Below are 25,149 nucleotides of genomic sequence, written 5' to 3'. Positions count from 1 at the left end.
TTTACCATGTAATGTAGCCATTACAAAATCATTCTCTGGATAACAAATCTACGAAAGGTATGATGACACTCATCTCTTCCCTGATACTGAACCCATGCTTTTTGCATTTCAGTTACCTAACTGAAATGCACATGGTATAAAAGAAAAGATACTAGAATACTTCGCTTTGCTTCACTCAAGCAGAGGAAGGAAAACCATGTGGCCGAGATATCTTTGCAGTGAAGTCTCTGCATGATGAAACACTTTTACTGCAAGTCACTCCATCCTGCCTTTCCAGAAATGTCTACTAAACTTTGCCTCCATTTTTTGAAAAATAGGGCCTGATTTTCAGACTTTCAGATTACTTACTGTTTGATGCTAAGTAGAGTGATATGCAGCATCTCTGAGAGTGAGGCCATAAACTTTTCAAAAATGGAGACACTCAAATATGGCAGGTATGTCTGACAATATGTACTTAAATTACATATTAGAGTTCATTATGGGCATTTTCTCAATAGTGCTTTAATTTAAAATGTTTTCACTCAAACCATGACTGTGCTTCTTGAAGGGATCTCCCAACAGTTTCACCTTGGTGTTAGAATCATAGAATAGTTAGGGTTGGAAAGGACCTTAAGATCATCAAGTTCCAACCCTCCTGCCATGGGCAGGGACACCTTGCTCTAAACCATATTAGCCAAGGCCTCGTCCAACCTGGCCTTGAACACTGCCAGGGATGGAGCATTCACAACCTCCCTGGGCAACCCATTCCAGTGCCTCACCACCCTCACAGGAAAGAATTTCCTCCTTATATCCAATCTAAACTTCCCCTCTTAAGTTTGAACCCATTACCCCTTGTCCTATCACTACAGTCCCTAATGAAGAGTCTATCCCCAGCATCCCTATAGGCCCCCTTCAGATACTGGAAGGCTGCTATGAGGTCTCCATGCAGCCTTCTCTTCTCCAGGCTGAACAGCCCCAACTTTCTCAGCCGATCTTCATACGGGAGGTGATCCAGTCCCCTGATCATTCTCGTGGCCCCCTCTGGACTTGTTCCAACAGATCCATGTCCTTTTTATGTTGAGGACACCAGAACTGCACACAATACTCCAAGTGACGTCTCACAAGAGCAGAATAAAGGGGCAGGATCACCTCCTTCGACCTGCTGGTCACACTCCTTTTGATGCAGCCCAGGATATGGTTGGCTTTCTGGGCTGTAAGCACACACTGAAGCTGACTCATGTCCATTTTCTCATTGACCAACACCCCCAAGTCCTCTGCAGGGCTGCTCTGGATCTCTTCTCTGCCCAGCCTGTAGCTGTGCCTGGGATTGCTCTGACCCAGGTGTAGGACCTTGCACTTGGCATGGTTAAACTTCATGAGGTTGGCATCAGCCCACCTCACAAGCGTGTCAAGGTCCCTCTGGATGGCATTCCTTCCCTCCACAGTATCACAGTATCACAGGATGCTAGACATTGGAAGGGACCTCAAAAGATCATCTAGTCCAATCCCCCTGCCGGAGCAGGAACACCTAGATAAGGTTACACAGGAACGTGTCCAGGCGGGTTTTGAATGTCTCCAGAGAAGGAGACTCCACAACCTCCCTGGGCAGCCTGTTCCAGTGTTCTGTCACCCTCACTGAGAAGTTTCTTCTCAAGTTTAAGTGGAACCTCTTGTGTTCCAGTTTGTACCCATTGCCCCTTGTCCTATCATTGTTTGCCACTGAGAAGAGCCTGGCTCCATCCTCGTGACACTCCCCCTTTATATATATATATACACTAATAAGGTCACCCCTCAGTCGCCTCCAAACTATAGAGACCCAGCTTCCTCAGTCTTTCCTCATAAGGGAGATGCTCCACTCCCTTAATCATCTTAGTTGCCCTGTGCTGGACTCTCTCCAGCAGGTCCCTGTCCTTCTTAAACTGAGGGGCCCAGAACTGGACACAATATTCCAGATGAGGTCTCACCAGGGCAGAGTAGAGGGGAAGGAGGACCTCTCTCGACCTACTAACCACCCCCCTTCTAATACACCCCAGGATGCCATTGGCCTTCTTGGCCACAAGGGCACAGTGCCGGCTCATGGTCACCCTGTCGTCCACCAGGACCCCCAGGTCCCTCTCCCCTACACTGCTCTCTAACAGGTCGTTCCCCAGTCTATACTGGAACCTGGGGTTGTTCCTGCCCAGATGCAGGACTCTACACTTTCCCTTGTTATATTTCATCAAGTTATTCCCCGCCCAGCTCTCCAGCCTGTCCAGGTCTCGCTGGATGGCAGCACAGCCTTCTGGCGTGTCGGCCACCCCTCCCAGCTTAGTGTCATCAGCAAACTTGCTGATAGTACACTCAATTCCCTCATCTAAATCGTTGATGAATATATTAAATAATACTGGTCCCAGTACCGACCCTTGAGGCACTCCACTAGACACAGGCCTCCAACTAGACTCCGCCCCATAGACTACAACTCTCTGGCTTCTCTCCTTCAGCCAGTTCACAGTCCACCTCACTACCTGATCATCCAGACCACACTTCCTCAATTTAGCTGCAAGGATGCTGTGGGAGACTGTGTCACACGCTTTGCTGAAGTCAAGGTAGACCACATCCACTGCTCTGCCATCATCCATCCACCCTGTTATTTCCTCATAAAAGGCTACGAGATTGGTCAAGCATGACTTCCCCTTGGTGAAGCCATGCTGACTGCTCCTCATAATCCTCTTATTCTTGATATGCCTTAAGATGGCACCAAGGATAAGGTGTTCCATTACTTCCCAGGAATGGAGGTGAGGCTGACTGGTCTATAGTTACCCAGGTCCTCCTTCTTGCCCTTTTTGAAGACAGGAGTGACATTTGCTTTCCTCCAGTCCTCAGGCACCCCTCCCGTTTCCCAAGACTTGGTAAAGATGATGGAGAGCAGTCTAGCAATGACCTCCGCCAGTTCCCTCAGCACCCGCAGGTGCATCCCATCTGGACCCATGGATTTATGGATGTCTAGATTGCTCAACTGGTCTTTAACCCATTCCTCATCAACTAAGGCAGACCGCTCCATTGACCTGTCTTCATCTGAGGTCTCAGCGATACAGGGCTCTTCAGGACTGCCTCCGGCAGAGTAGGCAGAGACAAAGAAGGCATTAAGTAACTCTGCCATCTCTGTATCTTCTGTCACCAGGGCACCCGTCCCGTTCATCAGCGGGCCTCCATTGCCTCTGGTGTTAGTTTTATCTGCCATGTATTTGAAAAAGCTCTTTCTGCTGTCCTTGACCCCTCTCGCCAGCTTTAATTCCAAGGAGGCCTTAGTCATCCTAGCAGCTTTCCTACATCCTCTAGCAGCAGCCTTATATTCTTCCCAAGTGGCCAGCCCTTCCTTCCATGACCTGTAAACTCTTCTCTTCCACTTCAGCATACCCAGCAATTCCCTATATAGCCATGCAGGTCTCCTGACCCTCTTCCTTGACTTCCTACGTGTCAGGATGCTCTGATCTTGAGCTCGGAAAAAGCAGTCCTTGAACGTCAACCAACTATCTTGGGCCCCTTTACCTTCAAGCAGCCTAGCCCACGGGATTTCCCCTAGCAATTGCTTGAAAAGGCCAAAGTTTGCCCTGCTAAAGTCCAGGGTTGTGATTCTGCTTGCTATTCTACTGACCCTACCACACAAGATCCTGAATTCTACCATCTCGTGGTCGCTGCAACCAAGGCAGCCCTCAACCTTCACTCCTTCAACCAGACCCTCCTTGTTAGTGAGGATGAGATCCAGCAGCGCACCTCTCCTGGTTGGCTAATCCACCATTTGCATGAGGAAGTTATCATCCATACATTGGAGGAACCTCCTGGACTGCGGCTGGGTTGCCGAGTAGTCCTTCCAGCAAACATCAGGGAAGTTAAAATCCCCCACGATGACCACGGCCTGTGACTGTGAGGCCGCTCTCAGCTGCCTGTAGAAGGCCTTGTCAACTTCCTCACCCTGATCCGGTGGCCTGTAACAGACCCCCACAACAGTATCGCCCCTGCCAGTCTGCCCCTTAATTCTCACCCACAGACTCTCAACTCACTCATCATCTGTCCCCGGACAGAACTCAACGCATTGTAGCTGCTCTCGCACGTAAAGAGCAACCCCACCACCCCGCCTGGCTGGCCTGTCTTTCCTGAAAAGAACATAGCCCTCCATGACTATATTCCAGTCATGTGAGCTGTCCCACCACGTCTCTGTAATTGCCACCAGGTCATAATCTCCTGACTTAACACAGGTTTCTAGCTCCTCCTGCTTATTTCCCATGCTGCGCACATTGGTGTACAGACATTTCAGGGAGCGAGCTGAGCACACCGATTTCACCCTAGGATTACAGGAGGCCTCCCAGTCATCATCAATTCCGGAGCGCTGTCCCACTGAGGCAAGCCCAGCTACAACCCCATCCCCCTTCGAATCTAGTTTAAAGCTCTCCAAATGAGCCCTGCTAATTCGTGCCCCAGCATCCTTTTGCCTCTGTGCGATAAACCTTTCCCACATGCCAATGTCCAGACTGGTGCCCTATAAAACCAGCCGTTATCAAAGAATCCAAAGCCCTGCCTGCAGCACCAGCCTCGAAGCCAATCGTTTATAGACTGAATTTTCCCATTCAGTCCCACATCATCAATAGAAGATGGAAGGAGTGAAGAGAAGATCACTTGAGCCCCAGTCTTTCACCATCCAGCATATCAACCGAACCACACAGCTTGGTGTCATCGGCAAACTTGCTGAGGGCACACTCAATCCCACTGTCCATGTCAGCGACGAAGATGTTAAACAAGACCGGGCCCAACACCGATCCCTGAGGGACACCACTCGTTACTGGTCTCCAGCCGGACATTGAGCCATTGACCCCAACTGTTTGTGTGAGGCCATCCAGCCAGTTCTTTATCCACCGAGTGGTCCATTCATCAAATTGATGTCTCTCCAATTTAGAGACAAGAATGTCACGTGGGACAGAGTTTATACTAAGCAGTTGTCTTGGACCATGCAAACTGTATTCTTTTCAAATGAAGCTAAAGCAGAAGACACCCAGCCACTAATGGAAGTCCATTCTACAGGATCAGTCCAAAGTAAGGCCCCAAGACATATACAACACAGATATCAGGTCCTCTGCACCAACTGTTTTGCCACCCTACCAATGTGCTCCTTTTGGACTGCACTACTTGCTACTGTAGAAATATGTAGGTAAAATCATGACTATAAAAATACTTTCAATCTTTGACCTGAGAGTTAGAATTTGTGTGGTACTAACATTTCAAAATCATATACTAAAAGCTGGTAAATTGCAAAAGTCACAAAGCAGCTTGTGAAAACATATTTATGCTAACTTATGCATAAGAAAAAAGGCCATATAGGAGTTTTCACAGACCTGTCCATGTTTAAGTTGGTCTTTAGGAGAAAATTCTAACAGATCTTCAGATGACAGGCTTGTCTTCATTTTGACAATGTCCTTCTCAAACACTTTAATGTGAGATTCAATGGCATCCAATTCCTAGATTTCGGGAAAAGGGAGAGTATTTGTAGATAGCACAAGTATAAGCCAGCTTGCATTTCTGCCTTTCACTTACATTTAAAAAGAAATACTGAAAAACAAGTGCAGTGTATGCAGGATATGTTAATGGATGCTACCAAACAAAAGGTTAATTATTGTAGATTATGTATCATAATTAACTTCGAAATGAATTAAATTTCTAAGGTTACCTGGTCTGTTTTAAACCCTGAATACAGAACTGAAATATCCTTGAAAAGTCACAATATAAATTAGCAGCAGTGACAAGACATTTCCGCAGTGGTGACAGTTATCAGCATATAAAACTGTCTAAATACACGTTTGCAACTTTCTGTTGGAAGAGTATTATGTCACATCGAAAATTTATCCACATAAAGTTCAGCTGCTGTGAACTCTCATGGAGTCACAGAATAAATTAGGTTGGAAGGGACCTTGAAAGATCTCTGGTGCCCATCAGAGCACATTGTCTGGGGCATGATCCTTTTGATAGTTACATATCTCCTAGGATGGGGACTTAAACCTACCCCTTTGGGCCACTGATCTAGTTTTTAAACAATCCCACTGAAACAAACAAACAAACAAACAAAAAAGAGTCATTTTTAATATGTAGATGGTATTTCCTCTGTTATCGTTTCAGTCTGTTACTGCTCCTCTTCTCTCTGCAGACCCTAAGAAAAGTATTATGTAGTAGTAGACAGCAGTAATACCCACCCCCAGCTGTCTCTTCTCCATACTGAACTGACCCCAGTTTCTGAGCCTTTCCTCCTACATGCCATGCTACAGCCCCCACAACCACCTTCAAAGCCTTCCTCAACTCACTTCAGGAATGTTTGTCTTCCACTGGGAAACCTAAAACTGGGCACAGTACCCATATATGATCTCTCAGGCAGCCCAGGACGCTGATGGTCTTGTTGCAAGGCCATGCTACTATGCCATGATCAACATGTCCACCAGGACCACAATTCTTCAGCAGAGCTGCTTTCCAGCTGGTTCACCCCCTGGCCTTTGTTTGGACATGTCCTATCCGGGGTGTCACACTTTGCATTTGTCTCTGTTGAACTTCATCAACTTCTCTAGCCATGGTGTGAGTCCAGGTGCCTCTGAACAGGAACCCTACCCTCTGGCAAGGTAAGTCCTTTTAATTTCCCAGTCAACCAGCCTTGCATTTCTCCTCCTAAACAAGAAGTTTCATTAATACTCCTGAACTTTGCAGCTTAATTAGGTATCAAACACCTTCTGAGATGGTTTGTTTCCAAACAATTTATTTCCTCACTTGTTATACATACACCAGCACACCTTTTTACCTGTGAAGACAATATAATCTGTATTGCATAACATATGATGAAGCACCTGATAAAAGGCACTTACGTCAGCCACATGCTGGATCTGTGGAAGAATCTCTGCTATCTCATGCTGTAAAGTTGCTACTTGCTCATCTATTTCATTTAGCTGCTGCATTACACTGTCTGTTTCAAAGACTGGTGTTAGCTCCTCCAGCTCCAAGTAAACACTGCGTAGAAGATTTTGCTTTTGCTCTGAGTCTTCCAAAGCCATCTGGAGACAAAATAAGAGCTTACTTTGAATCATCAATGGTGAACATGAAAGTTTCACAGAGGTTAGTACCAGAATGAATCAGTTTTAATTTCCTATATGTCATTGACCACTGCATATATTCCCAAAAGCTTAGTTCAGACCAAAACACTTCACTCCTAAGGGAACTGAACTGCTGCATTCTGCAGGCACAAAAATGAGAGATGTGGCATGATTTTAAGGGAATCAGATAAAATAAGTCTACGTGAGCATGACAAAAGGTATAAAGAGGAAGATGAACTCAGACAGAGGACCCGCTACCAAAAAAGTATGAGATCCTGAAGAAGATTCCTCTCCAGCTCCTTTGCAATGGTCAGGCTGACCCCAAGTATGTGAGCAAGACATGTCAGCCAGACATCTGAAAAAGGTTTTCTGTACACCAGCCTGCAGACAACAGATGTATTAAGATGCTCCAGAAGGTACCTGGCCAGTTGTTCATGATGGGAAGATTCTTCCCATCTGCAGCTAACTGGATGAGCTTTTGGATTAATTATAGTAAATGTCTTCACGAAGAACAAGTGAGGGTTGCAAGAAATGCATATGATCCACTTATCTCTGTGGCATATGAAGGAAAGGACTGAATGCATACTTCAACTCTAATGCAAACGTTGTGTGCATTTTCAAATCCACTAGTTTCCCAGCTCAGAACACAAAATTCACAAACACAGGGGACAATAAAATTTTGTCACAAAAATGTTCACAGATTTTAGAAATCAAAATCTCCTGAATGTGGCTACATGCTCTGTAACATATCAGCCCAGAGCAGTCAGCTAATTTTTGTAAGGAATTCTTACTAGCTTTAGTATGAAAACCTGTGTTCAGAGCACCACCTGTCCCTTGGCATAAGCCAAGGAGTGGATGTATAAAAAATTAGATTTCAAAATCTGGAATTTCCAGAAATCATCTTGGCACTTGCTTAGCCCTGATCTTCCCTGTAAACATTACAAACATTTGATTCATGAAATTATTAGACAGGACTCCCTTCAAAATATAGAGAAAATGGCCTTCCAAACCACAGTTTACTTCGAAGTTTCCATCTAACACACAGACATTAAATACCACTTTACCCTTTTTGGATTACATGCACACTATAGAAAAAAGAACCATGTATATTCAGGCAGTCAAAACCAATTATAGCCACGCAGTAGGATAACAGAAGACAATCACATATTTCAGCACATTCACAAGACAGGTATGTCCAACACCAAAAAGTATCAATCTATATTTCATGAGTGTCTCTCTCCCTTTTTCACTTAAAGGCTTTACTGAAAATGGTAAATTATTTACGTCAGTAAGACTTAAGAATGCAAACCTGTATTTCTGCAGAGCAACCTGTTCTAATAAGACCATGTATCTGCATCAACACTTACCTGAAGATCACTAGTATGTTTGCATAAGCTTTTAGCAGAGTCATTTTGAGCATCTGCTCTTAGCAAGCAGTTGGTGTTTTCTATCCAAACTTTCACATTTTTCAGGAGTTCATTGTATTCTTCCATCTTGTTGGCAGCCTAGAAATTTTACAAAGAAGCATAAATGACAAGATTTTACAAAGAAGAAAAATGCACTTTTATTCACTGCATAGGATAAATGCATCTACGGACAAGACTAAAAGAAAACAATGTGTTTTCATGAAGCTCAGTTTATAGTATGATGAAATAAAGATCGTAATTTTTCTGAAAGAGTTTCATGATTTCGGGCTATTTCCTCTAATCAAGCAAATTATTGGAGGCATCGTTGCAATGTTAATTTAACAGATAGCGCATTAGCACAGTCATAGAGAACCCTCCTGTCACCCACCCAGGGGCATGAACTTCCCATGCTAACCCACATTAGCCATGGTGCGTATCTGGTTTTTTGGGATTGCAGCTGAATGTGATGTTTGCGAGTCCAGAAACTGAGCCACCATAAGATGATGCACCTGCAGCAGGCTTTTGAGCTTTTTGACTCATTTGACAGCTTTGGATGGTATTTTATGAAAATACTTTATTTAAGATTTTTCTAAGATGTGGGGGTTTTTTTCCTTATACTTTTACATTTGCATCTACCTTGTTCAAAATGGCAGTTCTGCGCTCTGCAAGTTGTGAGACCTGTTGGTACTGCTGAAGGGGGGACACTAAGATATCCATCAACTCTTGTGCATGGCAGGAATTTTGCTCTACTATATCATGCACTTCTGCATCCAGTTCATTGAGTTTGTAATGCCAAAGGTCCAGCATATCCCAGATTTGCTGCATGGACAGAGAAGGGAAATGAAATAAAAGGTTAGACTCCAAGATAAGAGCAGAGTTATTTGTTCTTCATGTGGGGCATAAAGAATTAAAGATTTTGGAACTGATATGATGAGAACAGAACATGCTGCATCTACTGGTGTGATTCACAGCTGAAAAAAATGACGTATTTTACTATGAGAAAGAACTGGTAAATATTCACCAGCTAAATGCTTTCTTGTACCTCTCCTTTTACAGATGTAAAATGAATGTAGGGCCATTTTATGCTCCTGCTAGATCAGGCTCTGTAGAAACAACCAAAAATCTTTCAACAATCACAGAGGGGTTTTTTTATTGTTGTTGTTTTGGGTTTTTTTTTCTGCAAGATTACCTTCTGAACTTCTTTGGCTTTTGCAATGTTTTCATTCTTCTGTTGCAACATCTTTTCAATAGCTTGAAGGCCATTGTTAATAGTTTCTGCTTTTCTTTTCAGCACATTCTGAGGAGAGCTCTGCAAGATTTCAAAGCTCACCTGTAAAGAGAAAACGACAGGGAAGATTATAAAGGTTTGCATGTTTCTCAGCACCTCCTCACCAAAATTATTCATATTCTTCTTATGTTTCTCTTGACGAGTCACTTAAAACCTCAGGAATGGAAATACATTTGCAGGAAGAAGCATAAATGTGAGCAAGTTCAACATTTACATGTTGTTCAGTAATTTCCTCTCACTCAAAAGTAACTGTTCAAGAAATACAATCCCTGAAGAAACTAACAATAAGACACTGCAGCTCCCTGGTTGCTTAGCTGCCCCTTTTACACTAATCTGTAACAGAGACTAATCATGCTGCATTGTGGAAAGGGTCACATTTAGATTCATACTGTAAGAAGCCTAGACTGACACCTCTATGTCTCAGCTGACAGCTATTACTTCCATGTAACAAATGCGGGAATATAGAAGTGCATCAATGTATTACAAATTTCTAAATAAACATTTAGAGATTTAGCAACAAAATAAAAGGCTCCGAGCCCCCAAAAGTATGTGGAAATTAATTTTAGTCTGCAGAACTCCACAGGAATGAAAAATCAGTACACTGAAGGGCCTGATTTTTTATGTAAAGAGAGAAACTCTCAAGTAAGCTGAAGCTGAGTAATTGCCTGAGCACAGAACTGAGCGACACAGTTACTAGGCACCAGGTTACTGTGGACTAGATGAAGTGCACGGAGTGAGAAAGTTCTTGCTCTTGGCCCAGAGTTTCATCTTCTCTTACTAAACCCCACTAGCTCTTAGGGTCAGCCAAGCCCCATGAAATTGTTAAATCATGGTAAATTCTGTGTGTGCTTAAGCCCTAGGATTTTTGGGGCATATGCACATTGAACAGCTTTATGTTGCACTGATGCAAAGATGTCTAGTTTAGTAGTTATTCTGTTCTGAAGCTCCCTATACATTATATCCTTTTTTTGGGAAGAGGAATTAATAATTATTACTAAGTTAATAAATTATTTATCTGTTTTATTTCTTAATTTTATTTAAAGTATTTATTATTTATGGATTCCAGCATGTAGTGTCAGACCAATATAATCATCCCGATTGCAAAATGTTGCATTGATAAAATTATATTATCAGAATGAATATATACCAGAAAGAACTACAGTGCTCCTCTCAAATACTCATGCTTATATAAGAAAAGCTATGATGTCCAAGCTGTACTTAGCACCTAAGACTCTTTAGAAGAAGGAACTCAAGGCTGTAATCACCAAACACTTGACCATTACTACTACCCTAGAGCACACGAAACATGAAAAAATAATGATGTTTGTAGTGCTAGTTTCCAAAATAGAAGAGGACTGTGTAGGAGTGATACAACAGCTGGAAATGAGAAAGCAGACCAAGCACTGACTTCGTATGTTTCCTCAGAAAAACTGCTGCATCTGTCAATGCTCTCGTCATCAGTGGGGTAGGATTTTAATTTCAAGAGTTCTTACCGTGATAAATCTGGGATAATTTTTTTTTTTTTTCCACATAAAATGCATGGCATCAACATTACAATTTATTTTCATCTTTAGGTTAGCAGGTTTAGAAGGAGGCAGAATGCCAGCAAAATATGAGAAGTCAATTCAAGTTAACACATGCTGGTATTTCTTAGTATGTAAGTAAACTGACCTCCAGTTCCACCAGGATTTATTTTGTTTCCTAAACGCATTTTGAAAATTTCCAAGATAATTTACATTGTTTTCCACTACCTAAATGTGAAAAGAAAATGTTATCTAGTTCCCAGTATCAGTTCTTTCACTCTGACGTGTAATGTGTACATTGGGATAATCTTTTATCTCAGCAAGCAACAACAAAAAGCCCCAACAAACCCAAAGCATAAATACTGTATTATTTCCCTTCTTCTCCTCTCTCCTACCCAGTTGTTGGCTCTGAAAAGCCTGGTTGCTTTTGAAATAGATGCTACAAAGTTAACTAAATGAAAACTAATAAGCTGTAATGAGTAAGTCTCTAAATACTTAATACAAAATAAAATGAATGAATAATCTCATAGATACTAACAAGTAAGTGGACTTCAAAATTGTTTTATTAAACTTTCAGATGTCATCAAATTAACTGAGATTTAGCCTTTAAAATTAGCACTAAACTTATTGTTCCTGAAATAAGAGAAGTAAAGGGTTTTTTTCTTTTTAAAAGTAACACAAATAAATAAAAATGACCATAATTATACCAGGCTAAAATTTTACACCAACTTACAGTATGACTCCATTTTCCTTTAATTTTGTTTCCAGTTAATTGCTTATATCCCCCCTAAATAGAAAACACTGCCAAAAGCTGATGCTCTGTCAGTTAGTTATTTAAATTCCCTGTCTGCTTTTAAAGGAATACAACCATGTCCCAAGGGGTGGTATCAAGAATGCCATGACACCCTACCACGTGCAAATTCAATAAAAAAAAAAAACAACTGTTTTCAAAGTCCTCTTTTAACTCAGTTTAGAAAATATCTTCTCAGTTAAGCTATACAACCTTCCCAATCAACTCTTAACTACTTGTTCAGTTTAAGAACCAGACTGGATTCAAGACAGCATCCGTATCATATCCAAGACTTTACTCGTAGTGGGTCTGCCATGCCCTTTTTTAATGGAAAAGAAGAATCTTATATTCACACTGCTTGCTGTAAAGTCATTCTGTAAAGAAGACAGTTAATGTGAGTTATCTTTCCTCATGCATTCACTTCCACAGAGAGGAAAAGTGCAAATGAATATAATCAATATTTCAAGTTGAAATTTACAGTTACAACTTTCATCAAATACTACTATACTTATTTATACATTACAAAAACGTAAACATGAAAAATACATCAACAGTTACCTTGTCTTCTAGGTCTTGCAATACTTTCTTGCAGTCCTCCAACTGCGTTTCGATCTCTGCAGGAATTATTGTATGCAACTCAGAATATTTGATCCGGAGTTTCTCCATGATGTCCTTTAGAGTTTGACTTTCTTTACCAATCACATTCTGAATCTCCTACAAAATTAAGAATAATTCAGCAATTTTATCCAGTTTACACCGAGTGCATATTCATATGTACATATATATATATATATACACACACACATACATATTGTGTTTTATATTTCCTACCATGACTATGGTCTGGAAAAGCTGGGAGCTTTATATCAAGCCTCATTTGATTACCTCTGCAGGCAGATTAACTTTGAGAAATACTCATTTAACCAAATGACGCTTTTCAATCTGTAAGAATTAATTAAACTTGATAGTGCTCCAGGTCAAGCAACTGACACACTTATGCTTATTGAGGTATAGTAATGTAATATTTGAAGCGCTCCTATGATTAAATGTTAACCTCTGTGCTCTCCCTTTTGCCAAAAGTGCATTTTCTCTTTGAAAGACATTTAATAGCCAACATTTATTCCTTCATTATTATAAACAACACAAAGGCCTCAAAAAGCAACAGGTTTCAAGCTGAAGTGTCTTCTTTCAGGCAATTACGCAGAGCAGCACAGCAGGTTCCTTTCAAAACAGTAGTTTCCAGTTCTGCACAAAGAATGCAGGTTTTATGAGAAGAAACCTGAACAACTGTTTCTAGACCTGTGGCCTAGAAATTAAATCTGATCTAAGTCCTCTTGCAGAAAGAAAGAAGAAACTGATTTGTTTTGAAGGTTTTCTAGAATTTCAAGTTGAAAAGTTTTGTTCGTTTGCTTTATGGTTCCTTTTCCCACTGTTCAGCTATTTAAGAAACTCAAATTTTAAGTCAAGTTATTGGGGAAAATGATCCAAAGCTCCTACCAATGAAAGGCAATGAAAGACATTAAAATTAAATCCTTTGCTTTTTCAATCAGGGGTAATAGTAACCCATTAACTCCTAGTGTTAGCTTGGAAATCATTTCCCTCACACAAATACAATGCAAGAAGAAATATGTAGGAGTCTGAGACTGATTTATTTTCTATCATCCCATGACAACTGGGTCTGATACTAGAAAACTCAAAACCATGAAATAGCCACGTGCCTCATTCTACCATAGAGAGGGCTGCTGTTGTCAAATGACCCAGTTAAGATTGTGCCAGTATTTACAGGGGTTTATAGATTCCCTGACTTGAATTTGAAAGAATCAGATACAACATTAGTCTCCAAAACAAAACATTTGTCTGCAAACTGGTTTCTGTATATAAATGCATGTTCACATTTTAAGGACTATTTAGCTGGAAAGCATATGCTTGTCAAAACTGTCCCAATCTTTCTTCTAGGGGACTAGATGGTATTACCTTCCATTTGCACACTCATCTATGTTGGCGAGTTAAAACTTCATCACCTGACTAACTTAGATTTGTCATCTGGAAGAGAAATAGGCATTTCCATTTAAAAAATGCAATGGAGTACCAAGTAATGTTATAGATTTTATAGAAAACAGGTTTTCTTTAAGAAGAAGGGATGAAACTGTAATGCAGATTTTGGCTTACTGGTGTTTATATTAGTTAAAATTAAGGAAATTTTCAATCCTTTCAGCTGAATTTTCTACTGCTACAAAGAAATCATTTAACAGGACTGCTGCTAACATTTGTTTGTGCCAATTGACATAAGGAACAGGAACAAGGTCTAAACTCACTTTTGGGTGAGTTTTAGGTGCTCAGAGTAGCACAGTTTGGATGCGAGGGTAAAGATGAGGCATCAAGCACTTGCAGTGATTAACATCTCCCCTTGGATACAAAGAATTCAGTAAAAGAGTAGACCCAATTCTAATTCTAGATAATTTTCAATCAAAAATCAACCCTTTCAGACAAATTGACAAGGTTTCACCAGTGATGCTGGCTCATGTGTTCTCAAATGTAGTTAACATGTCTCTCTCATGCTAACCCCTATAATAATGCTCATATCTGCCACTACGGTCTTCAGCTTCTGTACTTTTCCTAGTCCTTTACCAGCCTCAAGCATTCATCTTCTAAAGAAAATACATGGTGGGAACCTGCAACTAGTTTTTATACAAAACTCAGCAGAGAGCCCAAATTTGTAATAGACCTTAGTAGGTTAGAATAAATAAATTATGAAGTTCTACTGTTAAAAGATAACTCAAACAGAATTAAAAATATTTTTAATCAAGATTAAATAATTAAGACAGTAATACAAACACAGTTAAACTCGTTTGAAATAAATACAATTAAAATAATAAATAAACTGTTACGAATAACAGAATTTCATAAAGTAAATAATACAAAGGACAATGGAAAAATAGTTAAATGACATAAACGTATAGACTAGTTGCTGCAGAGTGCTGGCTGCTGCTGGTGGATACTGTTGTCTTGATCACAATTTGATTCCTAAGAACCATTTACCAAGTTAACCCCTGATGTGGGATATAAATCCAGAGCATCTGAAGTGGCCCTGACTAGGTACCAGATGGGGAAGGGGGACAGGACATACACTAAGCAGTCCTTCCTAAAAGGCATGCATCTGGCTGTGGACATGGCAGGGTCAACCATGGTCTGCTGAGTCAGATTCATTTTCTTTAAGTCAAGTCCAGGTTGGACATACCCTTGGATGACATGGTCTAATGTGAGGTTCTCTGTCCATGGCAAGGGGTTGGAACTAGATGACCTTAAGGTCCTTTCCAACCCTAACGATGCTATGATTCTATGATAATGTGCATATGCCTATGTATATACTTTGCCACTAATTTTACTTGGAGCAAGTCTAAGCCCCAGCATGAAAGAGAACATATTCTGAATGTTCACGCACAATAACAGAGCCTTCACCAACCTCCAACTGTCCTGGCTTTCCAGAAGCACCTTGTAGTAACACAGCAGCATTCTGTAATGCATGTGTCACAGCACTTATTTCTTCAGCAAACTTGTTCCTCTGTTGAATCTCAGCTTGTACAGAATCCTTATGGTCCTGGATCTTTTCATACAGCCTATGAAAGTTTTCCAGCAAGAATACATTGTTAGACTCTATTTTAGAATTATTTTCTGTAACAAATCTCTGAGATTCTGGCCTTTATTGTGTCATTTTCTTCAAAAATGAGACTTCAGATATTGCTAAGCAAAGTATGTCTGGTAGACCAAATCAAACAGCATGCATATTTAAACTGCAAACAGCTCAGGTTCTCAGAGTCTCAAGATGTTGGAAGAACAGAAGATATCACAAAGATTTCCATGTAAAAAAAAAAAAGGCACAGAGAGGGCAAGTACAATCACAGATTTGAAAAAAATAAATAAAAAACATTAAATATTTGAGGCAAATTTCAAACAATAGAACTCAATAAGGCAAAAGTTGAAGTGTTGAAAAAGCACAAGGTCTCATTTTCATAAGACTGGAAGACCCACAAACCTCATTCAAGTTCACAAGAGCCTGGAACCTCAAGAATTGGTAATTATCCCTTCTGATTCCTACTACATTTAAAGATAAATTGCAGCCCACACATGATATGGTCATATCACCTCTAACTAATATATCCCAGTGCCCATGAGGGAGATAGCAGATGGGTTAGATGGAGCATTAGTCTGACCCTGGAGAGAATTCTCTATCTTTTTATGTGTACAACCAATAAAACACTGTGCTTCTAAGTCGTCCTATGTCCATGTTCAAGAGAAATTTCACACTACTTACTTTTTACAGCGATCTTGCATTGCCTTTATCTCACATAAAGCAGGAAGGGCAGCTTCTGCCTCAGTATTTTCAGATGTATTCAGGATGTTTCTTATTCGGTGAAGAAGTAGGAGTAAGAGGAGCTGTTGCTGGTCGATATTTTCCTCAAATGAGTTCACAAAATCTAGTAATTCTACCAGTTCCTCTCTGGTGGCCTTTTCTTTCTCTTTAAGACCTTCTGGCTGTTCTTCCTGGAGCTTATCGAGAATTATTGTTTCTCGTTCCAGCTAAGTAAACAGCATGTCAAAGCATGAGGTAAAGTGCTCTTTTATTCTATCACCTTAAGCAACATTATTCATTTACTCAGACACACGACTAACTACTGGGAATTACATAGCCAGAGAGCTTGACTCTCTTTAGTGTGACAAAACATTTGGGTTTGCTCTAAAAAAGCACATAATCCCCCAGAGAGTAGCTCCGGGTCTAGAGAATTCATGCTGTAAATATCCCCATCATTTCTGTACCTAAGTTCAAGAAAGGCTGGGGATAAGTGGCTGATCAGTGGGAAAGAAATGATGTTCTGCACTAACCTCAGCCTCATCCCTACCACATTCCCCAAAATTTACAGTCTGTTGAGCAACTCACCTCTTCACTGATGAATTTCCATTCCTGCTTTAGTTCTTCACAGTTTATTTCCAGCCCTTTTGCCACCTCAAGCAAACCCAGCCAATTTTCCCACAGTGCTGTCACCATCCTGCCCAGGGCCCTGTCACTTCTCCTGCATAATCTCATCAGCTCTCCAGAGACCTGCCTCAGCTTCACAAGATCATCTTCAGCCGACTCAATGTTGGAGACTAAAATCTTATAGGAAAATAAACCAATAAATCAACAAAATAATGCAGTCAGAAGTGTTAATGAAGCATTCAGTAACATGATTAGGATCCTCAAATAAAATGGCAGTCACTCCCCTGAGCTGGTTAAATATGGTTGTAATACAAGAATTCTGTTTGCTAAGAATGTGGAGAAAGATGGGGTAAATAAAACAAAGCAAACAGAAGAACAGTGCACCCTGGCAATTACATTGTTCTTACTTCTTTGTTGTTATTTGGAAGGGAAGAGAAATGAGCACAAGTTACAGATACAAAAAATGATAAGCTTGCAATACGAGGAGTAGTAAAAGAGAAGGCAGCCAAGAAGCTGCTTATAGCAGTGGCTTGATGGGGAAGCAGCAAGGGGAAACTTCGCAGGAAACTGGAAAATATCTTATTTCCACTTCTGAGAGAAAACAACAGCAATGTTAGAAAACTGATCAGTCCAGGTGCTGCAAAGAAGCAACAAGGAATCAGAACAGAAATGCAGCACTACCATAGGCACTGATAATGTTTGATTTCTACAGTAGTAAGATGTATTCATTTGACATGGCCTATTATAATCCAGTCTTCCTACAGGCATATAAAAGTATCATGTGGATTTATACATACAGAAATACAGGTCAAAGAATTTCACTTCTTTCTACTAAGATGGAACACTACGATGAAGTGTTCATAACTGCATAACAGTTTTGCATGAGATTTTTCAGTTCTTGAGAGCCATTTTTACCTTGCTTTCTTCTAAGTGGTCCAAAGCTTCTTTATAAGACATCGGTGACTGGGACAAAGACTGTCTAAGCATCTTTTCCAGTCTGTTAAGATTATCACACACTTTATCTTTGGTTTTTATGTAGCTTTTGTATTTTTCTAAATACCTGTAGGAAACAACAGACCAATTAAATTTGTTGTGGTTGCTCTCTCCAACCATAATGCTCACTAGAATTAAAAAGAAAATCTTCTGAGCTGGTAGTCCTTACTATTTTAGAAATTGTCTTCAATTGGCACTTGTTCTTAGGGCACTGGAGCATTGTTATTAGGTGAAGAGGCCTAAGTGCCCCAGAGGTAAAGAAAAGCAGGTATGTATATCCATATATCAGACATGGAGCTACTCAAGAGAATTGTATGCCATGATCTAAGTCTCCGTCCTCCCCAGGCATTACCAAAAGTTAGTTCCCACACATTCACATATTCCACACAGTCTATTTGTCCCTGCAATGTGTGGGGACTGTACAATTCCAGTTTTTTATTTCTATATCTTGCCATCTCTTTGCTATTAATAAAGCCTTTAAAGTCATCCAATTCTTTTATTATAAAAGGAGATTTGAAGGTTATGCTCAACAGAACCAGGAGCACTGGATCATGAGCACACTATTTAAGAAACGTAGATTGAATGGTTTGAGTTAGAAAAGACCTTAAAGGCCAGCTAGTTCCAACCCCCTGCCATGGGCAGAGACACCTTCTGCTAGACTAGATTGCTCAAAGCCTCACCCAACCTGGCCTTGAACACTGCAAGGGATGGGGCATCCACAACTTCTTTGGACAACCTGTGCCAGTGTCAAAAAACCCTCACAGTAAAGAATTTCTTCACAATATGTAATCTAAATCTACCCTGTTTCAGTTTAAAGCCATTACAGGCCCTTCTTATGTTGGATACAGTACTCCAGGCGGGGTAAGAGAGGAGGGGAGAATGGCCTCCATCAACCTTCTGGCCACATTTCTTTTGATGTAGCCCGGTATACAGCTGGCTTTCTAGGCTGCAAGTGCACATTGTCGGGTCATGCTGAGCTTCTTGTCAATCAACACCCCTAAGTCTTTCTTCTCAGGGCTGCTCTCAATCCATTATCTGCCCAGTCTTTATCTGTGCTTGGGAGTGCCCTGACGCAGGTGCAGGACCTTTTACACTATCTCCCAAACTTTTTCTGTGTTTACACGTGGAGGTACATCTGAAGGTATACACCTTCAGATCTCTTCCATACCTATATTTGAAGGAAGGAAACTATGGCCTGCATCTTGTTTGGTCTTTTTACTTCCTTAAGTCATCAGAATAGTCTATGGAAGACATGCATTAGGGTCCCTGGGCACCTCTGAAGATTGTTCTATCCTGCACCAGCACCGAATTAGAGACAGCGGAAATATGCTTTCTTCTGATTGTGGTACCCTATGACCCTTAGTCATACCCCATAGATACTTTTTTGAATATGCTAAAAATGATTGCATTGTAAATTAGTATCAATGTAATTATTGTCTAGTAATTTTCCTTCCAATCACACCTTGGAACAACAGAAATGCTTAAAGTTCTTTCTGCTAAATTACCATAAAACCAACACTGCATTTATTATCAGTCGAATATCTTATAATAAGGAACATTAAGATCTCTAAAACCTACCTCTGTTCATCAGCTTCCTTTCTGTGAGCTTTATTCCTTAATGACAAACTCTTGTCGATTAGTTCTGTTAAAGTATTTTCCAGATATGTTTTGTCTTCTGGTTTCACTAGGTTTTTCAGCTTGGAGTACAGGTTTTCTATATTAGCCTTTGCAGAGTTGAACACTTCTGGTTCCCATTGTGGGGTCTGATAGCCCTCCTCTGAGCTACTGAGCTCTGGTGCGCCAGACTGGACTTGAGTTTTGTAGTCCTCAAGCAACCTGGCAGCTCTTTGAACAGCCGTGGTATAAAGCTCACCAGTCTTACATGCCTCCTCCAGGGTACTCTGAAAATGTTAAAAAGACACAGGAACAATCAAAAAAACCTACTGTGCTCCTCTGGATACCAGATGGTCTTCTCAGATTTTCACACTTGGCTGTCTCTGAGACCAATATTCCCCCTAACTGGCCTGAGGAAGTGACTATACTCCGTAGGCAGTCATAGAGCAGTGCTGTAACTATGGACGGATTGCCCTCAACCATAGGAACAGGTCAATAGTAGAAAAGTCAATAGAGAAGGATGGCAGAACACAAGAGCCACAAGATCCCTTATGGACATGGCAGTATACAATCTTATTATTTGTTCAGACAAGGAAAGGCCAAACACTGATGCTGTATTTGTTTACGGAGGGGATATCTCTGCTATGACTTGCCGAACCGCTTCAAGCTAAAGCCTCTTCTTGTATATATTTATACACAGAATAATGTGTGATGTGTGACTTCGCCAGCTACTGGATTCCCACATGGCAGAGAAATTTTGGCATTGTGCTTTCCACACAATACCCAAGCAGCGAAGATATAGCACAGCAAACCAGGAAATCTGGCAGCAGGACCGTAAGTCCATCAGGGACACTGAGTTCCCCTCCCTGTTATTAGCTACTACCTTATATTTCCTTGTTTGTACCCATCAGTCTCTTGGGCAGTCAAGGCACAGGTCTTCTTGACCACAACACAATTCCAGAACCTCTCTGCTATGAAAGTTACCACTCTTTTGGTTTCCAACATAAATTTATCACTAACACTTTTTCTTTGTATTAACACTTCTCTTTAGCTTAAGCAGTCCTTTTCAATCCATTAAGCCTACCCCCTGCTTTGTTATATCTCAGCTAGATTTACCATTTGTTCCCAGTTTACCAGCTTGAGCAAATTCAGTTTTATTATCTGCTCTCAACACTCCTCATCCCTCTAACACCATCTGCTCTTTTTTAAGTGGACTTCACCTGACAAAGGCATCAAGAATCGGGTCAAACCTCCAACAATCCTTTATCAATGCCTTATATACTTGTAATTGAAGCCCTGGATCCTGGTTGCCATTCCTTTCCTCACTCTTCCTGAGCCCTGATCCCATTGGTTTGACCTGTGCTTTACTCTCCTTGATCATTACCAACTTACAGGCTTTTTCTTCACAGTATAAACCAGGAACTTCTGGGATTTTTTATCACTGTCACAGTTGAAAATGGTACATAAAATCAGTCCCAAGAATAGTCCCACAAAAATTGCACCCAGTCTCTCTTCAGCTCAATTTCAACACAACCTTTTCCTTCCTTCCCTTTTCTTTTATGCAAATCCCCACTGCTTGGTTATAACCAAACTGAAAAAAAACATATTTGCTGTATCCTTACTTTCTTATCATGATTCCTATCATATCCCCCAACGCAGAGATGATCATGACCCAATTCAGTTATTAGAATAAAAGAAGGATATAAGTCATGAAGATGCTAGTCACCCACAGATCATCTGATTATTGTGAAAAGACATAAACCCATACCTTACTTTTATTGAATATACTTACAACACGGGCAGCAATGCCTGTCTTCAGCTGTATTCCATGATCTTGCAGTGTCTCTAATTTTGCATCTGTACCAGCAGCAATAGATTTTTCTTCTGGTTTTTCCCTTTCTTTTTCCATTACACATTTAATAGCAGAAAATTTTGTTTGGATCATATCCTGAATTGCTTCCCATCGTATTTTTTCATACTGCATTGTTTTTATATCTACCAGAAGTGGCTGCTGGAGTTCTGATTGAATATACTTTATGATGTGGGATAGATGTTCTGATTCATTCTGACTACCTTCCTTGCTTACAACCTGGAGACCAGAGACCAAGTTTTTAAGAAGCCGATTCAATTCCTCAACATCCTTCTCCAGGTTCTTTATTTCTTTCCTCTTAGATTCTTTGAATGGTGTATCAAAGACCTCATTTTTGTTTAATTGATTTGTTGCCTCCTGGATTAAGTACAGTATTTGATGAACTGTCTGAAACAGAATCAGGGCAGATATAAGATCCTCAGCAGAAGAGCTAGAGCTATCATTTAGCATGTTAGCTTCTTTTCTTACAGTGGATATCACAGTCTGGATTTCATTTAGCAGTGCTTGAACCTTATCATATTCCCTAACAACATTATCAAAATGTATTATCTTCCCTTTAATTTTATTTTTAATTTTAAAAAAATTAGTTTGCAATTCATCCAGCTGCAGTGAGTCCCATTTTAGGCCTACACATTCAAAGATCTCTTTGTACTTCATTATTTGTGACAAATTGGATTGAAATGCTATTGCTTTTTCTTGAAGTGCCTTGCATTTATCCTTCACTTCCACCTGGGCACCTAATAATTCATCTTCTTCCAGGTTAATTTCACCAGAATGTAGATCATTAAGATCTCTCTGCAGTAAAATTACTCCTTCAGCAAACTCTTTGTAGACAACTATCTTTCTTTCTACTTCATGAAGCTTACTCTGAATTTGCCCCTGTGTCTTCCTTGCTCTGTTCTTCAGACTTCTTAACTGATCAATCAAAAATAGTTGTTCAGACAGGCTCAGTTCCCCAGCTGTGATCTGGCTTTCTGTACAGTGGGATGAGATCAGCCCTTCTATTTCCTGTATATCCTTTAAAATCTCCTTTAAAATGGCTTGTTGATTGATTAACTCTGACCACGTGCTGCTTTGGTTCATGTCAGGCCTGGCAAGAATCTCAGCATTGCGAAGCTGACAGTGAACCTTTTCTATTTCTGCAATCAGTTTTTGCCTCTCCTCCAGCTGGAGCTCTAGGTGCTGTAATCTTTGAGCTGATTTTAAAACAAGAGCCTTGTATGAATTCTGCAATGTTTGTACAAGGAAGGTCATATCAGAGCTCTCCTCTGGCTTTAAGCTGGGAATGATGTGCTGGAGCCCATAATTCAGTGATAGAATCACAGGTTCTCTGTTTTGAACTTCTGTGATCAGAAGCTGACAACTTCTGATTTGTGATTTAACATCACTGGGAAAAAGTGCTGCTTTTTGATCAAGAGAGGACAGTGAATCTTTGACCCATGAAATATTTTCTTTCAGCTTCTTCATAATTTCATTTTTTATGAGAGCAGGACCAGTGACCTGAACATCCTCTCGAAGAGTTTGTTGTCCTGATAATGCTTCCAATTTGCTCTGCAAATCATGTACAGAGTTCTCCAAAGCTACCTTCTCTTGATCACTCCAAATTCTTTTCATCTGAAGTTCAATCCTTCTTTTTAATAGAGAAAGACCATGTTTAATGTCCTGTAGCTCTGTAGTCCAAAGTACAGGGTAATTGGCTTTTCCTGCAGCTGAGGAATGTAACTCTGCTTGTACATACTGTTCTTGTATCAGCCTCTGAATATCACGTGCTTTATCCATAAGCAGGTTAAATTCATCGATTTCTGCTACAACTTGATCATGTTTCTTTTGCACTGTTTGTTCCATGTGTTGCCACCATTGTTCCAGTTGCCTCATTTGGCTTTCAGTTAACACTTTATCCATGCATGTTAAATGCTGAGATAAACTTTCTTGCTGAGTCTTCAACTGGTTTAAGACATCTCTTTCTTTTTTTAAGGACCCTATGCATGCCTTAATTTTCTCCAGAAGAACTGTGTTGTTCATAGGGCCCCTGCCAAAAATATGAGTAGTGTTTAAGAATAACAAAACAACTCCTAAAACATGGAATAGACACATTTAAAAAAAATAATTTTAGTTTTTAGAAAATTATTCACTCACTTTATTCATTTAATCATATGTATCTCTCAGTGTTATCTCACAAATTTCCTCACCACTGTTTCAGTATCATTATTTCTTGCTTATCTGTACAGCACTAGTTATTTCTAGATAACTCTGCAAGAAAGTTATATTCTAATTTATCTTCTCTAAAACTGCAGTATTTGTTAATACAGAATGTGTGATTTCCTAAAGGAATGTAGCTTCCCTTTAAAGTTACAATAAAGAAAATTTTAAAAAATCAGCAATAGTGTTTGTTCATCTCTAAGTGAATTTATACTTTATGGTAATTTCTGATTTACGATGAAGATAGAGCTTAGTTATAAGAAAAACTTTAAAAATTACCATTTATTCAAGAGAGTATCTACTCATCTTTTGTTTCCAGGAGTATTTTGAAATTCCAACCTAAAATACATTCAGCAGCTAGATTTTTTATTTTTGTGAATCTCTGTGCTGTAAATTAACATTATTTATTTTAAAGATTTTAAAATTATTGTGATACATTATTGTGAATGATAGGCTAGTTCCATGTTTTGAAGGCTGATTCATAAAAGGTGCTAAATATTTTGTGTGCATTGGTTACCTCTGAATTGATACCATAGACTTACTTCCTGCCACAGAATTCTTCCTATCAAATAAGATTAATTTTCAGAGTAATGAGATACTTCACTCAGGAAAAAATAGAACTGATAAGTCCTTAAAGAAAAATCAATATTTCACATCTACCATAATTTTTTTAAATTATTTTAATATGGCTTTTACATAGGTTTTGATCACAGCAACCATTTCTTTGTTTTGCCTAAAAAATAAGAATTGATGTTGCTAAAGAATAGCAGAGAACCCCAAAAAATGCTTCTGTTTAAGGTTCTTAAATTTACAAACTGATGAGACTTCTCTGGGTACACAATATTAATGACATGGATAAAACATCGTGTTCTTGCTGAGCATTATTCAAGCATGGCACAAAGTTCAGTCTAGGACTATATTTGTTCTGCAACCTATTATCAGAAAACCTCAACTATACTTACAGCTTTATGTTATCTTTTTCTGTTGACAGACTTTTCATTGAGGACTGTGCAGCAGAAAGATTTTTCTGGTACTCGTTAATTAAACAGTAGTGTTGTTGCTTCACTGCCTTAACAGCATCAAGTTCTTGAAGCAGCCTGTCCCAGCAGGGCACTGTGGAATCTGTGGTTTGTAGACCTGCTCTGTTTGATCCTGTTGCATTGGGAAAAGCTTCCTGACTATGACACAAAGATTTTGCCTTCCACGTTTCCAGTTCAGCTTGTAAATTCTACAATCAAGCCCACCACAGAGAGAGGATTAAAAGAGGATCTCAAAACACTTTCAGCTTTCAACACAAAATACAGTTAAATACCAATACATCTACAAATACACACTTGTTCATTCACACGCAAATGAACATGCATGCCTGTGAACATCATGGAAACACACGTGCAATCATAGGCGTATCTACT

General features: G+C 40.0%; 1 protein-coding gene across 1 annotated transcript in view; it reads right to left on the bottom strand.

Annotated features, from left to right (window-relative positions):
- Window positions 1–25,149, bottom strand: part of SYNE2 (spectrin repeat containing nuclear envelope protein 2) — a 191,889-nt gene that overhangs the window by 86,041 nt on the left and 80,699 nt on the right. Inside the window, exons 49-61 of the mRNA XM_061376171.1 lie at window positions 24,700–24,965; window positions 21,461–23,567; window positions 19,633–19,955; window positions 17,977–18,121; window positions 17,023–17,238; window positions 16,399–16,664; window positions 15,550–15,703; window positions 12,645–12,800; window positions 9,675–9,815; window positions 9,122–9,304; window positions 8,447–8,584; window positions 6,855–7,040; window positions 5,346–5,468 (exon numbers count right to left, since the gene is read on the bottom strand). Coding sequence (XP_061232155.1) covers window positions 5,346–5,468; window positions 6,855–7,040; window positions 8,447–8,584; window positions 9,122–9,304; window positions 9,675–9,815; window positions 12,645–12,800; window positions 15,550–15,703; window positions 16,399–16,664; window positions 17,023–17,238; window positions 17,977–18,121; window positions 19,633–19,955; window positions 21,461–23,567; window positions 24,700–24,965 — 4,404 coding nt within the window. The remainder of the gene's footprint in view (window positions 1–5,345; window positions 5,469–6,854; window positions 7,041–8,446; window positions 8,585–9,121; window positions 9,305–9,674; window positions 9,816–12,644; window positions 12,801–15,549; window positions 15,704–16,398; window positions 16,665–17,022; window positions 17,239–17,976; window positions 18,122–19,632; window positions 19,956–21,460; window positions 23,568–24,699; window positions 24,966–25,149) is intronic.

Source organism: Neopsephotus bourkii, unplaced genomic scaffold, assembly GCF_033783945.1.
Source record: "Neopsephotus bourkii isolate Nb327-2 ecotype Australia unplaced genomic scaffold, CSIRO-AGI_Nbou_v1 NB_1707, whole genome shotgun sequence".
Lineage (NCBI taxonomy): Eukaryota > Metazoa > Chordata > Aves > Psittaciformes > Psittacidae > Neopsephotus > Neopsephotus bourkii.
The sequence above is the reverse complement of the archived record's forward strand: the minus strand, read 5'-3'. Positions and strand labels throughout refer to the sequence as shown.